Below are 357 nucleotides of genomic sequence, written 5' to 3' on the forward strand. Positions count from 1 at the left end.
ATTTCCCTAGTGAGTCTGATTTTCCTATTGGAAAAAATAGAGATGAAGGCAAAGGATATCAGTTTCTACGCTGGATCACTGAATGGGGAGAAGATTTTTGCGTAAAACAGAAGAAACAATATAAGGAATTGGAGGATAAGTGTAAACAATGTACTGGTGGCACACCAACATGTAACGGAAACTGTACAGAGTGCCAAAACCAATGTACAAAATATCAAGAATTTATTAAAAAATGGAAACCTCAATATGAAAAACAAAAAAGCAAATTTGAGACAGACAAAACAGGAGGAAAGTACGATAATGATAATGATGCAAAAGTGTCAAATACTGCAAGAGATTTTTTGAACAAAAAGTTAG

The 357-nt window shown here is 33.6% G+C and overlaps 1 protein-coding gene across 1 annotated transcript; it reads left to right on the forward strand.

Annotated features, from left to right (window-relative positions):
- Positions 1-352, forward strand: PGSY75_0042500 (putative EMP1-like protein; the record flags this gene model as incomplete). Its single annotated transcript, XM_018783541.1, has 1 exon — positions 1-352. A coding segment is annotated over one exon (352 nt), but the record flags the coding sequence as incomplete, so codon positions are not given.
- Positions 353-357: the final 5 nt, after the last annotated feature.

This window comes from Plasmodium gaboni, assembly GCF_001602025.1.
Source record: "Plasmodium gaboni strain SY75 chromosome Unknown, whole genome shotgun sequence".
NCBI lineage: Eukaryota > Apicomplexa > Aconoidasida > Haemosporida > Plasmodiidae > Plasmodium > Plasmodium gaboni.